This window comes from Hyperolius riggenbachi, chromosome 3 (genome assembly GCF_040937935.1).
Source record: "Hyperolius riggenbachi isolate aHypRig1 chromosome 3, aHypRig1.pri, whole genome shotgun sequence".
NCBI classification, from domain to species: Eukaryota; Metazoa; Chordata; class Amphibia; order Anura; family Hyperoliidae; genus Hyperolius; species Hyperolius riggenbachi.
In genome coordinates this window covers 87,464,011-87,481,564 of record NC_090648.1, presented here as the reverse complement: position 1 = coordinate 87,481,564, position 17,554 = coordinate 87,464,011, and the positions used below count along the sequence as shown (strand labels likewise).

General features: G+C 46.3%; 1 protein-coding gene across 3 annotated transcripts in view; it reads left to right on the top strand.

Annotated features, from left to right (window-relative positions):
* Nucleotides 1-17,554, top strand: part of LOC137562807 (adhesion G protein-coupled receptor E2-like) — a 146,602-nt gene that overhangs the window by 102,398 nt on the left and 26,650 nt on the right. For all 3 annotated transcript variants that reach the window (XM_068274515.1, XM_068274513.1, XM_068274514.1), the window contains 3 exons: nt 1,362-1,475; nt 9,160-9,344; nt 13,787-13,951. In XM_068274515.1, the coding sequence (XP_068130616.1) occupies nt 1,362-1,475; nt 9,160-9,344; nt 13,787-13,951 (464 nt within the window). The remainder of the gene's footprint in view (nt 1-1,361; nt 1,476-9,159; nt 9,345-13,786; nt 13,952-17,554) is intronic.

Here is a 17,554-nt window from a genome sequence, read left to right as displayed (position 1 = left end):
AATTACCTTGGTAGAGGGAAGCCTCTTGATCGTTCAGAGGTTTCCCCTATCCCCCTCCACCTCGCCATTCACATACATTAGAAAAAGCTGCAAAACTAATTTAGGCACAACGTTAAATAACAATATTACTAACAATAAAGGTAAATAACAATGTAAGTGCAACGTTAATGAAACAAAAACTATAACAAAAATGGTAAATACCAATTTAATTACGGTATTGCATTATCGATAATGTACACCCTAACTATAACCTAACCTCTCCCTACTCTCACACAGAACCCTCCCCTGGTGGTGCCTAAACCTAAGACCCCCCCGTGGTGCCTAACCTTAACCCCCCCTCTCCAATCCCCCCATACATTGTTAAATAACATTTAATTGCAGCCGCCTGCGAAATAGCATAACGGCTATCTATATTACGATAAATAAAATTGCGCCCATTTTTGGCTACAACTTTTTTAACTTCTCCTCATCTTTTCACTACTGGGACCCCCAAAGCTAGTCCGGAGCACCGCCCCACCGTGTCGGCGCTGAATGCTTGCATCTGCGCAGTAACATGGAGCTGAACAGGCTCGGCTTTCTTCACTGAGCCCAAGTGATGGCACTGTGCTACTGCTTCTTCTTGTACAGGAGCGCAGCTGCAGGCTTTGGGGGGGTTTCCAGCACTGAAACGTTAAAGTGGAAGGGTCCGGGAAGCCTCTGGAGGATTGACTGAGGTAAGTATCACTCACTTCTTGCTTCAACACCTTCAAGCGAGTAAACCGATGGTCCATGATATCACACTGTGGGGGGGGGGGGGGGGGTTCACCACAATATCAGCCATACAGAGCCCCCTGATGATCCGTTTGTGAAAAGTGAAATATTTCTCTTGGGAAAGGGGATATCAGATACCGATTGGGATGACGCTCAATTCTTGGTTACATTTTCTCTTTAACTCTCTCAGTCAAGCACCTTTTCCACTGCCCTACCTTATGCCCCTCTCCCACCCTTTAGATTGTAAACCTTTGGCAGGGTCTCTCCCCCCCCCCCCCCCAGTGTGTCCTTCTTAATCTTGCAACCCCAGCCATGACACCCTTCTCATGGACTAACTCTGACTTGATTTGCTGGGTCTCTGTAAAATCACATGATCATGCATCTTATACCCTGATTGCATGTATAACCTTGTGCTATATTGTATAAGCGTTTGCTACCTCTCTGTCTGTCACCCCTTGTTTACATTGTATGTATCCCTATTTTTTGTTCAGCACTTCATAATATGTTGGTGCTTTATAAATACAATAATAATAATAATAATAATAAAGTATGGGACTTTGTGGATTTTCAATGTCACAGGTTTACTTTAACTAAACCTTTTTATCTACTAGATATTGTCATGAAAGTCTCCTCGGAGAGCTGTGGTCCCAATGTCCCGTTCTTTACACTGATGACAGCAGAGAATAGTATGGAGGTGCCCTGTGATCTTGTGCCCGGACCCAAAGGTACAGAGAGGTCTCACTCCTGCCACAATTAGTGCTCAGACTCACAGGACACATACAGCAGACATGTCCAAAAGCTACCAATCTTTGGTTACAGTTGCCCCTAATGGTATTCAGCATTGCTGCTAACTAGTGATTGGTAAATATGGCCATTTTCATTTCGCAATAACATTCACAAAAATGTCACATCACATGAGAAAATGTTTGTGAAATTATATGATAAAAGTGGAAGGAGGAGTCCGCACACAGACTTGCTGGAACACTATTAGAAGATTTATTCTCCCATCCCACACACATATGCAGTTTGTGATCTGACCATTTGGCCGATGATCGTTTTGGGGCCTACAAGAGGTCCCCTTTGTCAAGGCTTAGGCAGAAAAACATATACACCACATAAGTGCATTAAACAGAATAAATAAACTTACATTGCAAACACTTTCCCACCTCACGGACGGGTACAATCAAAAAGCCGTTTTCTGTATCAGTGTCAATCAAGCAATCAGCTCATTTGAAAATAAACATGTTTGAAAATAAGCACAGGCGTCTTACCTAATCATATGTTGCCAGTGTCCCTATAACAACCAGATAGAGGCATGGCCAACCGGCTCTCTTCCCTCTGACATCAAACACTGGGGATTCTGCCGATGTAAAATGATATGGACGTGAGAATTTATTTTTTTAAACAAAGCGGTTTATAAAAAAAAATTAAATTAATAAAAAAAAATAATAATAATTGCAGCAATGAGATGCCACCAACAGAAAGCTCTGTTGGTGGCAAGAAAAGGAGGGCAGATTAATTTGTGTGCTAAGTTGTATGGCCGTGCAGCGAAATGCTACAGTTGCAGTGTGCTGAATTGTAAAAAATAGCCTGGTCACTAGGGGGGTGCAAGCCTGTGGTCCTCAAGCGGCTAAAGCAGTTGGAAGATGTTATTACACAGAAATAGGGCAAAACACATTTAGAACTGCCTAAAGGGGCTCCCTGGCACTCACTCACTACCTAAAGGTGCTCCCTGTCACTCACTATCGGGATCCCTGTCACTCACTACCTAACTGGAGGCGCCTGTCACTCACTAGCTAACCTGGGGGTCCCTGTCACTCACTACCTAACTTGGGGGGGCTACCATATTAACCACTTGAGGACTGCAGGGCTAAACCCCCCTAGTGACCAGGCAATTTTTAGCTAAATTGGCCACTGCAGCTTTAAGGCCAAGCTGCAGGGCCGCACAACTCAGCACACAAGTGATCCCCCCCCCCTTTTCTCCCCACCAACAGAGCTCTCTGTTGGTGGGGTCTGATCGCTCCCCCCATGTTTATTTTTTTTTAAATAAATATTATTGTTTTGTTTTTTTTCTTAAAAACCCCTGTTTCTTTAAGTTTATTCCCTCCCTCCCTCCCCACAGCCAGCCAATTATGGCGATCGGCTGTCATAGGCTTCGCAAAATGCAATGTCCTACTGTGCAAGAACATTTTCTAGCTGTTTTGAAGTTGTATTGACTAGTAATCTTCAGGACAGGAGAGCTAAGCCAACTACCGCCTTTACTTTTTAAACTGTTTAAAATTATATATTTTTGGGTACCTCCACCTTCAGTGTGTCCGACAGGGGCGTCGCTAGCCCTGTTTTAGGGGGGCACGTGCCCCCAATCTTTCCTGGGGTGCCACGGATCTCCGCCCGGCCGCCCCCTCTGTCAAGACTCAGCGGCTCCCTCCAGCCGCCGCGTCACTGACAGTCTCAGACCTCAGGATCAGGCGGCGAGCCGGCGACCATTCGTGCGGGCGCTAGGACCCAGCGCCCGCACTGATATGCGGAAGTGACATCACTTCCGCATATCGAGCGGGTGCGTCCAGCGCCTGCTCGTACATTTGGTCGGGTCGCCGCTGATCCTGAGGTCTGCTGAGAGGTAGGGGGGGAGCGGCGGCGGCTAGAGGGGGGGCCTCCCTGTCACTCACTCACTCACTCACTCACTAAAGGGGCTCCCTGGCACGCACTCACTCCCTAAAGGGGCTCCCTGTCACTCACTCACTGCCTAAAGGGGCTCCCTGTCACTCACTCACTCCCTAAAGGGGCTCCCTGTCACTCACTCACTGCCTAAAGGGGCTCCCTGTCACTCACTCACTCCCTAAAGGGGCTACCTGTCACTCACTCACTCCCTAAAGGGGCTCCCTGTCACTCACTCACTCCCTAAAGGGGCTCCCCTGGCACTCACTCACTCCCTAAAGGGGCTCCCTGGCACTCACTCACTCCCTAAAGGGGCTCCCTGGCACGCACTCACTCCCTAAAGGGGCTCCCTGGCACTCACTCACTCCCTAAAGGGGCTCCCTGTCACTCACTCACTCCCTAAAGGGGCTCCCTGTCACTCACTCACTCCCTAAAGGGGCTCCCTGGCATGCACCCACTCCCTAAAGGGGCTCCCTGGCACGCACTCACTCCCTAAAGGGGCTCCCTGTCACTCACTCACTGCCTAAAGGGGCTTACTGTCACTCACTCACTGCCTAAAGGGGCTCCCTGGCACTCACTCACTGCCTAAAGGGGCTTCCTGTCAATCACTCACTGCCTAAAGGGGCTCCCTGGCACTCACTCACTACCTAAAGGTGCTCCCTGTCACTCACTCACTCCCTAAAGGGGCTCCCTGGCACGCACCCACTCCCTAAAGGGGCTCCCTGGCACGCACCCACTCCCTAAAGGGGCTCCCTGTCACTCACTCACTCCCTAAAGGGGCTCCCTGTCACTCACTCACTCCCTAAAGGGGCTCCCTGTCACTCACTCACTCCCTAAAGGGGCTCCCTGTCACTCACTCACTCCCTAAAGGGGCTCCCTGTCACTCACTCCCTAAAGGGGCTCCCTGTCACTCACTCACTCCCTAAAGGGGCTCCCTGTCACTCACTCACTCCCTAAAGGGGCTTCCTGTCACTCACTCACTGCCTAAAGGGGCTCCCTGGCACTCACTCACTACCTAAGGGTGCTCCCTGTCACTCACTATCGGGATCCCTGTCACTCACTACCTAACTGGAGGTGCCTGTCACTCACTAGCTAACCTGGGGGTCCCTGTCACTCACTACCTAACTTGGGGGGGCTACCATATTAACCACTTGAGGACTGCAGGGCTAAACCCCCCTAGTGACCAGGCAATTTTTAGCTAAATTGGCCACTGCAGCTTTAAGGCCAAGCTGCAGGGCCGCACAACTCAGCACACAAGTGATCCCCCCCCCCCTTTTCTCCCCACCAACAGAGCTCTCTGTTGGTGGGGTCTGATCGCTCCCCCCATGTTTATTTTTTTTTAAATAAATATTATTGTTTTGGTTTTTTTCTTAAAAACCCCTGTTTCTTTAAGTTTATTCCCTCCCTCCCTCCCCACAGCCAGCCAATTATGGCGATCGGCTGTCATAGGCTTCTGCCTATGAGAGCCGATCGCTCTCTTGTCCCCCATGGGGACAGCTGTGTCACACGGCTGTCCCCAGTGCAGCGCTGCTGCTCATCGCAGCGCTGCACCTAGTAAATAGACGGCGTGACCGCGGTCTAACAGTCTCCCGAGCGGCAATAGCCGCTCGGAGACTGAAGGCGGGGCGGAGCTCCGCCCTCCGAGCATGAGATGCGCGCGCACCATGCGCGCGATCTCATGCAAAACAGAGCCCCAGGACTTTACGCCAATTGGCGTTAGGTGGTCCTGGGGCTGCCGCCGCGGCCACGCCTACTGGCGTGACGCGGGCGGCAGAAGGTTAAGGGGGCATTCTGCCTATTTATGTGAAATGTTGTCTATTTATGTGCCTCATGACTGCTGAATGTGTCTTGTTGGGAGCCTTATGATTTGTTGGGGGCCTCATGATTGCTGAATTTGTCTTGTTGGGGGCCTCATGATTTGTTGGGGGCCTCATGATTGCTGAATTTGTCTTGTTGGGGGCCTCATGATTGCTGAATTTGTCTTGTTGGGGGCCTCATGATTTGTTGGAGGCCTCATGATTGCTGAATTTGTCTTGTTGGGGGCCTCCTGATTTGTTGGGGGCCTCATGATTGCTGAATATGTCTTGTTGGGGGTCACATGATTGCTAACTGCGAGACTATGGGAAAAGCTGAATCCTTATCATATGAGACAATAGCATTAAACCTACTTTTTTAGCATTTTAAAACAGAAAATAAAACTGGGAGGTTCTAAAAAATTGAATACATTTTTCAGGAGTAGGATGGATGAAATTGTTTATCTTCACAGTTTATTTTCAACTTGGATTTTCCATAATGTTCATGTATGAGTTAAAACGTTTGTACAGTATTTAGTTTAAATTGCTGTTGCCACTTTGCGATAGATACCGGTAAGTGACTTTTGGGTTGCAGTTTGGGCACTCGGCCTCCAAAAGGTTCGCCACCATTGTCCTAATCTGATGTCCCACCATTGCTAGGTTCATGTAAATTTGTCTCCACCCGTTACCACACCTATATTCTGGTCCATGGCCCACCCATTTTTGGTGCGGCGCGATAAGCACGCCGCACAACGTGATCGTCATATTTTTGGCACGCTAGCTGCAGTGTGCTGAATTCTGCTGCCTACAGTATGTACAGTATACGCTGTTCTCTAGTGCTTGCACTGTGTGCTGATTTACCTCCAGTGTGTACAGTGTAAGGTGTTACTCTGTGCCTTTATTGATTGTAAACCAGCTGTATTGTATGCTGATCCCTGCTACTTTCAGTATGTACAGTATTAGCTGTAAAGCCTGGTACACACATACAATTTTGATTAGCCAATTTTAGCTCTGTTCATAAAATTCATTGTCTGTTGGCCCACTTACTGCACGGGGGTGGGAAATTGGGGGTCAGTGATTGACCAATCAAAATTGTATGTGCGTATACATCTTTGATCTATGCCTATACTGATTGTAAATGATCGAAATAAAGGACAGGGGGCTCCGTCCAATATTTCGATGGGCAGGCCCGTTATCCGTAGCTTACACCGCTGCTAAGTTCTTGTACATTTGGCCCCACCCATGGCCACGCCCACTCACCGCATGGCCACGCCCATTTTTTGCCCTCCCCGCCTGGTGCCCACAGGTGCCACTGATCTCCAAGGACCCTAGAAACGCCCCTGGTGTCCGAGGCCATTCTTCTTCTCCATATCCCTCCCATTTTGTTCCGTTTCATCATGCATCATCACTCCTCCCTTGTCCATAGCAACAGAACGCATTGCTAGCCTACAGGCTAGTGATGTCTCTATAAATAACTTGGCCGTTAGGGACTGAGAGTCCCAATCCCTGCTGGTGACAGAAATTGAGAGTGTGTTCGCACCTGAAGTGGTAGACACTGGATTGAAACTGTGCATGTTCAATAACAAACGCATTATAATGTGCGCAAACTGCAATGGAGACTGGACATTAGAGATGGCCCGAACGGTTTGCCCGCGACCGGTTCCAGGCGAACTTTAGGTGGTTCGCGTTCACCGGCGAAGGCGAACTTTTGCGGAAGTTCGATTCGCCCCCATAATGCTCCATTAAGAACAACTTTGACCTTCTACATCACAGTCAGCAGGCACATTGTCGCCAATCAGACTACACTCACTCCTGGAGCCTCACCCCCCCTTATAAAAGGCAAGGTTCTCCTGCCGTTTTACTCACTCGTCTGCCTACAGTAATTACTTAAGGGACAGCTGCTGACAGACTCTGCTAGGGAAAGGTTAGCTAGACTCTTGTAGGCTTGTTAGCTTGCTCCTGGCTGATTGTTATTCCTTATATTGCACCCTACCTCAGCTTCCTCCTCCTCAGGGTTTTGTCTTCCAGGGAATTGTAGGATTTCAAAAGCCAGCTTACATACCTTGGCCGGGAATTGAACCCATAATGGTACATGTTAGGCTGGCTTCAGCATGTAGCATTGTAGTGTGTTGGTGGTATAATGGTTAGGATAGCACCCTACTACTCTGTAGGCCTGGGTTCGATTCCTGGCCAATGTGAATTGGCTTTTGAAATCCTACAAATCCCTAAGCAAGCTTGTTTTTCTCTTGGATATATCATAATGGTACATGCTAGGCTGGCTTCAGCATGTAGTGTTGGTGGTGATATAGTGGTGAAGTGAGCTACCTACCACGCACTCAGACCTGGGTTCAATTCCCGGCCAAGGTATGTAAGCTGGCTTTTGAAATCCTACAATTCCCTGGAAGACAAGACCCTCCTCCTCCGGAGAGTGAGGGAGGAGTACACTTCCTGTTGTAAAGCAGTGTAGGCCTGCAATTGAACATTCAATGAGATTTCTGACCTTAAAACACTGCTTTGTGTCAAATCCAGATTTTTTTATGGTACTTTTGATGTGTATTCCACTCAACCATGTTTCCCTCCAGGTATTAGAGCCCTTGAAACATCTTTTCCATAATTTTTCTAGCCAGCAGAATTTTTTCTAAATTTTTAAGTTTGCCTCCCCATTGAAGTCTATTGCGGTTCGCGAAAGTTCGCGCGAACCGAACTTTTGCGGTAGGTTTGCGAACCGGGTTCGCGAACCTAAAATCGGAGGTTAGGGCCATCTCTACTGGACATACACGTGAATTAAGAGCCTGGGTGCAGTGAGTTACAATAACGCAATCTGTTATAATGCAGAGGTGTTAGCAGTCCCATGGAATTGTATCGGCAGTGAAGGTTTCTGCAATGCAACTAATGCAAGGTGAAAGGACCCTTACATAAAAGTAAATGGGAATATGACTATTAAATGACAACTGAAGTGAGAGGTATAAGGAGGCTGTCATATTTACAGTATTTCCTTTTTAAGCAATACTATTTACCTGGCTATCCTATCTTATGCTACAAACATGTGGATTTTGAGATTTATACAGATCAAGAAATGCACTGAAAAAAGTAACCACACTCTGTCCACGTAAAGTGAACCCGACATAAACCTTGGGTTTGAAAAGCAGATATTTACCTAAGAAAGGAGAAGCCTATGGATCCCTTAGAGGCCTCCCGTATCCTCGTTGCCGTTGCTTGCCAGGACCCTCTGGAAGATTTGGGCCACGCTCTGCTTCATGCACAAGCATGGCTGGGCTGCATCCGCATGAGCACAGGCGTGGCTGCACAGTAGCACAGAGCTGGTCATGCACAAATAGCTCTGGCATACTGCGCAGGCATTCCCATGCAGGGGCAGTATGGCTGTGCATGAAGAGGAGCGTGGCGCAGATCTTCAATGCTTGACCATGAGCGGCAGTGGTGATCCGAGAGGACAGCGTGGGAAGCCTCTACAGTAGGATCAGGCGGCATTCCTCTAAAATGCATCCTGCTGCAACTTTCTCTTCCTCCCTCGTTCCAGTGGCGATCTCCAATCGCTCGTTCCAGTGGCGATCTCCATGGCAATGCTGTTACGTAATGATGGTGTGTCACATGACGCCATTGTTGCCAATGCAATCACCACTGGAACGAGTGATTGGGTGAGTTACTTCTTGTACGTGCGCTGCATGTCTTTGTAGAAGAATGAAAGGAGGGAGAAGGAGCGAGGAGGGGAATGCAGCCCTCTGTCAGCGGACCTCAGCGCCCGCAGACCGTAGTTTGCCCACCCCTGATCTGCAGCATCCAGAAGCTTCCATCTTCTTAGGTAACTATATGGTTTTTAACCCAAGGCTCACCTTGGGTAATTCTTATGGCACTTATGGCACTTTATACATTTCCATAATCATTTTGCTAGTCAAGGTAGAAAATAGATTGGCTTACACAGACCTCTTTTTCCTACTAGGTGGTGCGATTTTGATCACTTACAAAGATCTCGCATCAAACCTAAATGGCGCTCTATTGGCCAAAGAAGATTCTGGAGAGAATAGGGTAGGGTATGTTAATTCGCAGGTGGTGTCTGCTGCAATCACAAGTCTCAAAACGGAAAACCTAACTTCCCCGGTGACCTTCAAATTTGCCTACTTAAAGGTCAGTATGCCCTGTACTCAGCACGTATAAAGTATAGTTATTATGTTCACACTTTATTTTTCCTCCATGGATTTTTACAGAGGAATTTTGCTGAATATAACTTAATGAATTACATTTCTTATTTTTTACAGTATTTGTCTATAAATTATTTAGCCAATGTTTGCGCATTGTAAAATCTTTCCTCACCCCAATTACATTCTTAAGTTTATCACAGATTCTGACCTCTTTACTGCTGGCAGGTGCATCATTGCACATGTTTTTTTCTTTATTCTTGCGGTGTATTCTGAAGTGAGCAGAAACAACACCTGGTCTCCCACAGTGCTCTGGGGACAGAAGGCTGCATAATTAAATAGCCTAGGCTAAACATCACTGAGAGGGTGGGGTTGCATAACAATATACAGCAATATATACATATATGAAGTGTTTCTGATGCTGAAACCAGGAATATTAATGTAAGTTGGATATCCTCAATAGTGCATTACATTCCACTTTATGTTGTTACGGTGACTCTTTATGGGCTATACATGATGATTAAAGGTCTCACTTAGGGTCAGTCCACACTTCTCCCATTCCAGATAGGATCTGTGTCAAATAGGGATGCTCATTCGGATTCCGCGGAAATGCAATTTCCGAAATTCCGATCGGAAATTGCATTTCCGCATCGGAATGCGGAAATCGGTAATGCAAATGCATTAGGCGGATTTCCGCCGGAAATCGCGGAAATTCCGCCCGAATTTAACATCGATTTTCTCAAAAACTATAAGGTCTTTTTGAAACTTTTTTTTGCATCTTGTTCAGGAGATTCTGTTTAACAAACCCTGAAAATTTGGTGTTTCTAGGACTTACAGGGGCTTTGCTATTAACCGCTAAAGTCGGCGGATTTTTACTGTAATGTAAAATGCAGAAAATCTGCATCTGCCTATTTTCTGCATTTACATTACAGTAAAAATCCGCCTGAATCTCCTGAATAAGATGCAAAAAAAAAGTTTTCAAAAAGACCTTATAGTTTTTGAGAAAATCGATGTTAAAGTCGGGCGGAATTTCCGCGATTTCCGGCGGAAATTCCGCATCGGAATGCGGAAATTGGTAGCGGAAAGCGGAATCGGTATTTGGCAATGGCGGAATGTGGATTTACCGCGGAATCGGAAATTGGCATTTCCGACCATCCCTAGTGTCAAAAGGATCTGTTTTTGTGAAAAACAGGTGCGTTTGACACGGATCTGATCTGGATGGTGGGGCATGTTCCGGTCCGCGCGCACGTAGATCGTGTCTGTATTTAACGGTCGCTGCTCACCTCTCGACGCCACTGCTCATCCCACCGCTCGGTCCCTTCCACAGCCTGGAGGCCAGCAGAAGCTTGGCTCTCCATAGGCTGCAGCAGGTCAATTCTGCCTAGCAACAGGGAGAATTTTCATTGGTTCAACATGAACCAATGAGAATTCTCTCTGTTGCTGAGGATTCCCATTGGTCTATTGCAGCCCAGTGGAGAATCCCCATGCCTCTGTCAGCCTTCGGGCTCTTCAGAATTGACAGAGTGGCAGTGATGGAAGGCGGGACCCGTAAGTATGATGTTACAACGGCAACACGGATGCGAAGACTAGCCTAGTGAGAGCGGACAGTGTCCTTATAGGCTTGCATTGAACATGTTTTCACATGAGAGGTTACTCACCCAGCTTTCAGCATTACACTAATGAGATCACCCTTTAGTCAGAGACACCTCTAGCTACTTAATACTTAGGGGCATCTGTAGCTACCAACACCGGTGTAACGATTGGTGTCAGCAAGAACCGATTTTCTGATTATTGGTGATCTGCAGTATCACCAATAATACAGATACTATACCTGATTATGTGGTGATATGCAGAATCACCAATAATGCAAGTATAGCGAGACACAGCACAACCAAATGTAAAGATAGGTGTTTGGTGCAACAGTAATACAGACAGTAATACAGATAGAGATAGGAAAGAAGGTTCTCTAGTTCCTACATTATAGTAGTGAAACTCACACGTAAGGTAGTAGTAAATACTTCTTATATTTTATTGGGGCACAAATGACAACGCGTTTCTCGGCCACAGCCGCTTCCTCAGGTCTATAGATGTGCCTAAGGTGTAGAGTCGCTATCTTGGGCGCCCAAGATAGCCCCAATAAAATATAAGAAGTATTTACTACTACCTTACGTGTGGGTTTCACTACTATAAGGTAGGAACTAGAGAACCTTCTTTCCTATTATACTACTATTATTATATTATCTACTATTGACATATGTCTACGGGCGCCTCCTACCTTCTCCCTATCTCTGCCACCCCTGTATAGGGGAGTGCACACTTGGATATTCTCCGAGTGGCCTATTTTTGTCTGGAGCGGCGACCAAACTTACGATCAGAAGCAAGGCCGAGTGAGGACGGTACTTCCTCACATGCGAGAGTGGTTGCTTTCTCTAGCAACCCAATTTTGTGAGTATATCTCTGTTTTATACACATATCCTGGTGTCCCTTTGATAATACACCAGATCGGGCTCCCGGTCTCCTTGTGTCTTTTTTGTTTTTTTCACAAGAATCACAGATAGAGATACCAACTCCCCCAGAGAATCTGGTAGAGGGAGATATCTCTATAGAACACAGGGATCAGCACTCCAGCAAGCTGGAGATGCAGATGAACTAGTAATCAGTTCACCCGAGGAGCGGGTGGTGCACAGTAAGACAACATATACTGATCACCCATGGAGCGGGTGATTCAGACTGTACTGCAGCCGGTGATCACCTGAGGGGCAGGAGATCAAGACTGTACTGCAACTTCTAATCACCTGAGAAGCAGGTGATTAAGATTGTACTGCAGCTACTGGTCACCTGAGGAGCAGGTGATAAAGACTGTACTGCAGCTACTGGTCACCTGAGGAGCAGGTGATTAAGACTGTACTGCAGCTACTGGTCACCTGAGGAGCAGGTGATTAATCTGTACAGAGAATCCCTCACCAGAGACTAGGCTCACTGGTGAGGGCAGTAGAGTCAGACAAGCAGAATCGGCAACAAACGGACAGATACAGTACAAAGACAGAAGGCTTAAATCAGAGTAGAGTTCAGGCTGAGTTGGCAACAGTATCAGATAGGCAGAAGCACAGAATCAGTAAGCAGAAGAGTAGTCAAGGCTAGCAGAAGGTCATAACAAATAATACAATTCAATTAGTACTTTAGATATCAACAGAATCTGACTAAGTGTGGATCCCCAGCTCCTGCCGGTTCTAGCACACTTTAGGATCTGACTAAGGTCTGAGTGCTAACACGTAGCATTCGCAACAGCAGACGAGGAGCTACTGACAGGCAGGTCCTATATATACTGAGAGCGCCCCACAGCGCCGTCCCAGTCACTCAACCAATCAGGAGCACTGCTGGAGTCAGCTGACCGGCCCGATCAGCTGACTCCCCTTCTATTCGCATAAAGGTCCTGTCGCCTGGTGCATGCGCGCGTAGCCCTTAGTCTATGTGCAACTGACGGACCAGGCAAAACTCCACCATGTAACTGCGTGGCGAAGGCTGCCGGCTGAGACAGCTGCCATGCCGCTCACCGCTGCGGCAGCATCTCCGCTATCTATTACAACCGGGCAGGAGAAGTAGGGTGGAGGTGAGAGCTGGGCCAGCCAGCGCACTTGTGGTGTGGTTCAGTTGAGGTTTGTAGGTCCATGGAGAGTGAAGTCTAATGTGGCAGGACATCTGTGCTTATAGGCTCCAGTGATGTAAATCCGGGCCTGCTAAGGGTTGACCTGATTAACATCTATAATACATATGTTCATGTATAATACAATACATCAGCGCGCAGTACAAAAGCTTGGCAGATCAGCTTTTTGCCCCTAGACTTGTACAAAGCACAAAGGGACATGATCTGCTTTTGGAGAAAAAAAAGGATTTGCCATCTATTTAGAAAGGGGTTCTTTACAGTAAGAGCTGTTAAAATGTGTAATATTTTACCACATGAAGTAGTTATGACCAATTCTACAATTCGATGTCTGCATTTAATGGAGGTTTGGATGCTATCCCTTCATTGAAGGGTATCTGGGGCTATAAATTCTAGTTAATTCCCAAAGTTGATCCAGGGATTTTATCTGACTGCCACCTGGAGTTGCAAAGGAATTTATTGCCTTCTCCTGGATAAACTGGGATATGTGAGTGTGCCAGAGAAAAATTTACCTAATGCTTGCTTATCTCTTTATTTGTTGGTTGTTTTTTTTTAAACTCTGGCTGGACTCAATAAGCGAATGTCTTTTCTCAAGCAAACTAACAATGTAACTACTTAATTTTCTCCACAGTTCCCCTTTCAACATAATCAGCAACTGTGCTAGAGATTTGCAAGATTAAAGTTGCTGCCGGTCTGCAAATCTCTGTGCAAGTGACAATACCCACGGTGGCTTGTATTGGCAATACTGAGATGTTTGTACACTTTTTCAGCCTCCTGTTCCCTTTCACAAATCAACCTGTGTATTTTGGGACTCTAAAAGAAATGGCTGGTCGGATAAAGGATGTGAAGTTGGAAATTCTAATGACCTGACCACCAGCTGCTCCTGCTATCATTTCTCCAGCTTTGCAGTCCTCATGGCACCATTGGGACTTCAGGTGATTGTGATGCCTCATTCTGCCAACAAATAAAAAACAACACAACATATGTACTGTAGAATTACACAAGTGGGCATATTGGTTTAAAAAAAATGGATCTACATTTTATAAGCGAATACCTATTGAAAAGCTGGCTATGTAATCGCTAGTGGTAAGCACAAATCTAGCAAACTCGTAATTTTGCATAGTAATTCTCAATTATGATGCGAAATTGTGATGCAAAATTTCAGAAAAATGAAAATTTAAAAACATTTTTCATTGGCACTTTTAAAATTGATTTCCTCAAAAACTACAAGGTATTTTTGAAAAATAATGAACTATTAACCACTTAAGTCGGCACAAAATTACGCAAAAATTACGCAAAATTAATAATGGATTACACAATATCAATTGAATTTCCAAATTGTAATTACGTTTGGTCATAATTGCGAAAATGTACACAACATTTTGTGTAATCCTAATTAGCAGACTAGGATTATCACTAGTAATGACAATGGGTCGCGCTCACATATAATTCGGCCGGGTCTACATGAAAAGGGCGCCGGTAAAAAAGGGCGCCTGGTGGAGCCCATATATATACCAACTTTGGCTACAAAAAAGGCACCTGGTGTAGCCCATATAAAAACTTCGGCTACAAAAAAACTCCGGGATGTGTTAATTACTATTCCCCCTCCAGGCCGCCATGGATAGTGGGGGAATGAAATAATTCGGCTTCCAGCGCTTGTAGCCCATATACAAACTTCGGCTAGAAAAAAACTCCGGGATGTGTTAATTACTATACCCCCTCCAGGCCGCCATGGATAGTGGGGGAATGAAATAATTTGGCTTCCAGCGCTTGTAGCCCATATACAAACTTCGGCTACAAAAAAAAGGTCAATAATATGTGCTACAAAGGGGAGCCCGCTTGTAGCCGAAAACCTTGTAGCCGAAAAAATATGGGCTACAAAGGGGAGCCCACTTGTAGCCTATATCAAAACTCGGGCGCCCTTTTCTACACCTTGTAGCCCATATTTCCAGAAATAACATTGAAGTCTATGGCGGCGCCCTTTTCATACAGGCAGCTCGGGCGCCCTTTTCAACCGATCCCAATTCGTCCACATGGCGGCTTGGCAATGCTATGGTCTCCACCTCCATGTTTGCCATCAGTCATGCAATGTTCTTTTTGGTATCTGTTTAGCTGTTCATTCTGTCATTGTTGGGTGACAGTTATCAATCCCTTCCTGCCACCTAGTCTGAACCGCCTCCATGATGCTAACCTATTCCCTTCTTAACCACTTGAGAACTGTGGGCTTACACCCCCTTAGTGACCAGGCTATTTTTCAGTAAATAGGCCACTGCAGCTTTAAGGCCTTGCTGCAGTGCCGTACAACTCAGAACCCCCCCCCCCCCCCCCGCCTTTTCTGCCCACCAACAGAACTTTCTGTTGGTGGGCTGTGATCGCTCCCAGAATGTTTATTTTTTTTTTACTAATATCTATTGTGTTATTTTTTTTAATAAATAAAGGTATTTTACTTTTATTTTTGTAAACCCTCCCTCCCTCCCCACACCAGCCAGCCTATGACAGTGATCGGCTATCATAGGCATCAGCCTATGACAGCAGATCGCTCCTGTCTCCCCCAGTACAGCGCTGCCATAGATCGCAGCACTGTACGGTGTAAATAGACAGCGGTTTAGCCATCTAACAGTCTCCTAGCCGCTGGGAGACTGATGACGGCCAAGTGGAGATGAGATGAGCCCGCAATCTCCTGCAAAGCTCTGGGGCAGCCGCCGTGATCCCGCCCATAGGTGTGACGCAGTCGTCCAGTAGCTAATGACTAACCCAACCTTCCTTCCAATGTAAAGCTTGTGTACCTTCCTTCTGAAGTATGCTCTTACCCCAAGCTTCCTAAGTGACACTTGCCTAACACTGGTAAGCCAATTATACAAACATTACATCGTCTGCTACGCTCTTCAGCATCTTGAGCTTGAGCCTCTGGTTTGCTGATGTGGGATTGCATAGTCTGAATGGAAGCCAAGTTATCTGCTACAGCTGCTGCCAACCTTTTATAATACACTGCTACATCTCTGTTAGGACACTTTTCCACTTTTGTTGTTTTGCAATGTGGTCTCGATCAAAAGCGAATTGCAAAACCCTGTAGTGCAAATAACCAAAAGGATACAATTGCTTATTTTATTAATATTCAGTTATAGATTATTTAATCAGTGTTTGCACATTGTAAAATCTTTCCTCACCCTGATTTACCTTCTGAAATGTATCACTGGTGGTGACATCTTTAGTTCTGCCAGGTGATCTGGTGGATGGTGGAAGGGGTCGCGAGGCTAAATACTTACCTGTTTTAGCCTCATCCCTCCAGGAAGGTGATCCCTCCAGACAGCTGAACACCTCCTCCCCCCCCCCCCCCCCTCTGAGAATGGGCCCTGGCAATTTTTTTGATCAAAATTGCCACCTAGGCTCAGCATTGGCTGTTGCGGAGCTGGGGTGGGATGTGGCAACGTAGGCGGAGGTGCTTTGGCAGTCTTCAGAAACATGACCGTGACTGCACTGCCGAGGAGGGGCGTAGCGTCACCTGCGACCCGGAGACATCAGGAAAGGTATGTATTTAAACCCATTACCCCTCCCCCCCATCAGTACTCATTATGACAGAGCCTGTCATGACTGTCTCGGTCATGTTTAACCTTAGGTACTCTTTAATAAGCACCTTAAAAGAGACAGGAAAAGAGTTGTTGATTGCAGAACGTCTAAATTCATACTTTCAGTTTCTAGTGAATGCAACCTTCAATTGATCCAGGAGCAGAATCCCCTTTACGCATCACTTAAAGTGAAGCTCTCAGCCATACTGTCCCCCCCAAAAACCCACAAATTTTACTAGATAAATACTTGCTCTACTTACATAACATGTATTGCACTGTCCACATTTTGATTTTAGTGATTTTTCTATAGTACAAAAAGAAAAAATCCTTCTTAGGATTCTCCATTTTGTCTGTATCTATCTTGAAGCCAATCCTTATTTCCTGCATTACTCTGTGTATCATTGCCTGCCCTCCTCCTAGTCTTCAGACACTCCACCCAGGTCTGCTGTAGAAAGTGCATTAAGAAATATTGACCACTCAGAGAGGAACAGAGGTGTGAGAGGGGAAAACAGGAGGGAAAGAGGCTTCAGCCAATCAGACTGCATTAGTTAAGTCTGAGGGGAAAGTAAAGAAGAAAAAGAGAAAACCCAGCATGCCCTGCAACTTCGTTTGTGTCACAGATGTACCTAATAAGAGCCAGGGAACTTCTGGATTGCCTGGTTAGCATCTGTATTACTGTATATACTCGCATATAAGCCTAATTTTTCAGCATAAAAAAATGTGCTGAAAAGTTACCCCCTCGGCTTATATGTGAGTCAGTGGAGCAAAACAGATGGTGGAGCAGGTTTTGTTATGGCAGAGGAGCCTATGGATGTTGCACTAGTGATCCTGCTCTTACCAGCTTGCTCTCTGCTGTGTCCGTGCCCCGCATCCCCTTAAACATGGTGTGCAGAGTGTGCTGCTCAAGACTATCTGTGTCGCCTGGCTTGTGAAGTGGAGCGTGCAAGCAACATGTCAATGGTGCAATTTTTC